Source organism: Camelina sativa, chromosome 18 (genome assembly GCF_000633955.1).
Source record: "Camelina sativa cultivar DH55 chromosome 18, Cs, whole genome shotgun sequence".
Taxonomy (NCBI): domain Eukaryota; kingdom Viridiplantae; phylum Streptophyta; class Magnoliopsida; order Brassicales; family Brassicaceae; genus Camelina; species Camelina sativa.
In genome coordinates, this window is record NC_025702.1 from 8,280,100 (window position 1) to 8,284,081 (window position 3,982).

The following is a 3,982-nucleotide window of genomic DNA, read 5'->3' on the forward strand; positions in this document are numbered from 1 at the left end:
CATGGGAGAAATTGTGTGTTAGCAAACAATTGGGTGGACTTGGATTTAGAAATGTGGATGACTTTAACTCGGCGTTATTGGCTAAGCAATTGTGGCGTCTGATTGATGTTCCGGACTCACTGTTTGCCAGGGTTTTTAAAAGTAGATATTATAGGAATACGCATCCTATGGATCCGATTAGGTCATACTCTCCCTCCTATGGCTGGAGGAGTATTTGTTCAGCTCGCTCTCTGGTTAATAAAGGACTTATTAAACGGGTTGGCTCCGGGGACACCATTTCTGTATGGTCTGACCCTTGGGTACCAGCTCAATTCCCGAGACCAGCTTTAAGTAAGGGCCTGGTAAAGGACCTTTCTCTTCAAATGAATCAGTTAATTGATCGACAGACAAATACTTGGCGTATGGATATGCTTAATGAGCATTTTGATCCACTGGACGTTGATTTGATAGGGGCTATACCTTTGGGTAGTAACCAGAAGGATGATCCCTTCGGTTGGCACTTCACGAAAACAGGGTTATATACAGTTAAATCAGGTGTCCTCCGGCCCGTCAGGTTTGGATGGTGCTGTACCTCGCTCTAGACTCCATGGCCGTTGTTGGGCGCCAAAAATTTTAGGCGAAGTTTGTCTCCTTTACATGCTGAAGTTGAAGCGTTCCTTTGGGCGATGCAATGCATGATCGGCCATGATCTCAGAGAGGTGGCGTTCTACACAGACGGTTCAGATTTGGTGAAGATGGTGTCTTCTCCTTCCGACTGGCCAGCGTTCTCGGCGTATCTCGACGACATCATGATTGATAGGGAGGAATTTTCTTCATTCTCTTTATCTTTAGTTTCAAGAAATGCTAATGTAAGTGCGGATTCTTTGGCACGCCAAGCGCGTACATCTCCGCATCATGTTCTGTTTGTAAACAATTTCCAACCCAATTGGCTCGTTTGAGCTGATCTGTTGTTGACAAAAAAAAAAATTATATATATATATATATATTATAAGAGAGAATAGAATATGAAAATAGAGTAGTTGCAAGAGATGACAAACGTGTATACAGGGAAATAAAGAAATAATTGATTGTGAAAAAAATGTTAAATGAAATAGATAATATATATATCTCTTAATAAAATAAATTTAACATCTATATAGATTTTTATTTTTAATATTGGATAATTATAATTATATTCAACGGTTCGCATTAATAACAAAAAATATAGTCCCGCATAACGCGTGGGTTATAAATCTAATATATAATAATATTTAGTTCAATAACATATTTTCAAACGGTAAGATTTAAAATTATAGAGTTTATACTCAAAATTAGGTTAAAAGTAAAAAAAAAAAAAATAGTGTATGTAAATGTTAAAAATAGCATTGTGATTCTTCATCGTGACTTCCTAAGGTGTGTATATCTTTCTACTTTTTTCCTAATTTAAAGTTTTTTTCAGTATTAAAGGTCGTCTATAATTTATTTATTTACTTTGAAAAGTTGTATTAATTTGTACACAAACATAGTTAAATTTGATTTTAACTAGTCGTTCCCATTTAAACAATTTTTTAAAAAGTAGAATGAAATTTGTTTGCGTTTATATAATTACAATTTAGAATGATAGGATATTTATAGAATGAAATCATATATATCTATCTATAAATATAATTTACATCATTAATATGTTGACCACGATTGATTTGTTGATCCGGCGACTAAAATACTTTTTAAATGTCAATCAATAAAAAAAGAAATAATATCTTGCACCCCTTTTATCACTATATAACATTACACATCTACAAACTTAAAACATAACACACATAGAGAAAGAGAGCTCGAAAGTTTTGATAACTCCACCGACAAAGTTGGAAACCCAATCATCTGTATATCAAACAAACTCAGCCCTTTTAGTTTCTTCATCATCGGCATTAAGGTAAGTTTGCACGATTTTGGCCTCATTTAAAGAGATGTTTCTCGTTTCACGGCATATATTTTTCCAGCGTGTAACATCCGCGAACCAGTTTCTGTATTTTTAGAGTGAGTGTCAACCGACACCAGGAGTGTGTCGATCGACACCACTAATTCTGGGTTCGTCATATTTGTTTTTAATTCGCGATTTTGGTTGGTTTGGTTTGGTTTAGTTACCTAAACCGAGTATGTAAGAGGAGAAACGACAAATTAAGGGTTTTAGAAGTTGTTTTCGCCGTTGAGTGAGAAAAGAAAGAAAGAAGAGAGAAAACGTTTGAGAGTGTTCTTGAGAGATTTTGGCTTGTTCTTGGTGGTTTTTGGCGATCTGTAGCTGTAGAAGAGAGAGTTGTTGTTGGGAACGAAGGAGAAGCTTCCTAAGGTGTTGGTTCCACCGTTTCTCATTCAAATCTTCCTGTAAAAGAGGTGAGTGCTTGACCATGGCTGATCTAAGCCTGAGATCTCTTTTGTTTGGCTGTTCTTTGTCTATTTGTGGTGTTTTGCTTGCGTGGTTTGGTTGGTTTCATGTTTCCTTAGGTTCCTAAAGCATTTGGGGGAGTTTGGGATGGATTGGAGATGATTAGGAACGGAGATTCGACGATCGGCTTCGAGCAGAACGTGTCTGCGGGGTCGGTGTCGATCGACACCAAGTGGGTGTCGGTTGACACCATGTTTGGGCCAGTGTCGATCGACACCTATCTGGTGTCGGTCGACACCAACTTGTGTGATTCGTGATTCCTGGTTTGTTGTGTTTTCTTGTTGTTTGTTAAACATTGGAATCTTAGTTGCTTGTGTGTATAGTCCAGTAGATGGGAGGATGGCCTCACTGAGTGTTTATAATAATACTCATGCATATCAATATGTGTTTGTGGTGCAGGTAAAGGCAAAGTGTGATCGTGGAATCAGGGCGATGAGGAGGAGGATGTTCTAGAGGCTTGAATGGTTGTGGTCTAGCTATTGTTAGGTTGCTAGTGTTGAGTTGATACAACATTGTAAGATGTTGGAACTTGGTTATAGCATTATTAGTTTAATGGAATTGTTTTGTTATCCGCTGTTGTAGATTGTTGCTATGTGATTTAATATTATTATAAAAAAAAAAACGGGAACGGTTGTTTCATTTTGGTATCATAGCCCTGACGGTTCTAGGTCTAGGGTTCACTGTGCTTTTGCTGTTGATGTTTGGGATTTCATCCTAGAGTTGATTATGTGATTTAGTCAATTGTGTGTGGCATGAGGTCCTAGAACATCCTCTTCGACCCTGCTTTGTGATTCCACGGTGAGTTGTGTTCTTGTGTTATTAGAATTTTTTGTTGTTTAGCCTTCTGTTCTTGGTGATACAGATGGTTAGAGGTGAGGTTGCTGTTGGTCGCGGGCGTGGTCGTGGTCGTGGTCGTGGACGTGGTCGTGGTCGTGGTCGGGGACGAGGTCAGGTTCCCGAGGCCAGTGAGAGTGTGATCCAGAGCATGGCCAGTGAGGAGGTAGCGGAGTCACAGGTTCATCTTAGTGTGTCTGGAGACCAGGCTGGTTTGGGTGACGGCAGGGCGGATGGGCCCGGTGTCGGTCACGGTGTTGCCCCGGGTTTGGGGATTGCAACGGAGGGTGATCCATGAAGGGATGATGTTTTGATGGGCTTGCTAACGTAGGTTTTGGGGCGACTTCCAGCAGCGGTGCCGCCAGTGGTTGGTGGACAGGTTCCAGTAGTGCCGCCAATGGTTGGTGGGCAGGTTCTAGTAGTGCCGCCAATGGTTGGTGGGCAGGTTCCAGTAGTGCCGCCAGTGGTAGGTGGGCAGGTTCCAGCAGTGCAGCCTGTGGCGGGTTTGCAGGCATATGTGCAGCCGGGGGCCAAGATAGTGGAAGCTCAGTATGTGCAGATGATGGTGCAGCTGCAGCGAGTGGGAGCGGGGTCTTTCTCGGGAGGTACGGATCCGAGTGTAGCGGATGAGTGGAGGGAGTGGATGGAGGATCTTTTCCTGTCGCTTCGGTGTGCCGACCATTTTAGGGTGGATTTGTCAGTGGTCTACTTGTCAGGTGATGCACG

The 3,982-nt window shown here is 41.3% G+C and overlaps 1 protein-coding gene across 1 annotated transcript in view; it reads left to right on the plus strand.

Moving 5' to 3' along the window:
- LOC104763239 overlaps nucleotides 1-330 on the plus strand; it is a 5,926-nt gene extending 5,596 nt beyond the window's left edge. Inside the window, exon 4 of the mRNA XM_010486642.1 lies at nucleotides 131-330. Coding sequence (XP_010484944.1) covers nucleotides 131-330 — 200 coding nt within the window. The remainder of the gene's footprint in view (nucleotides 1-130) is intronic.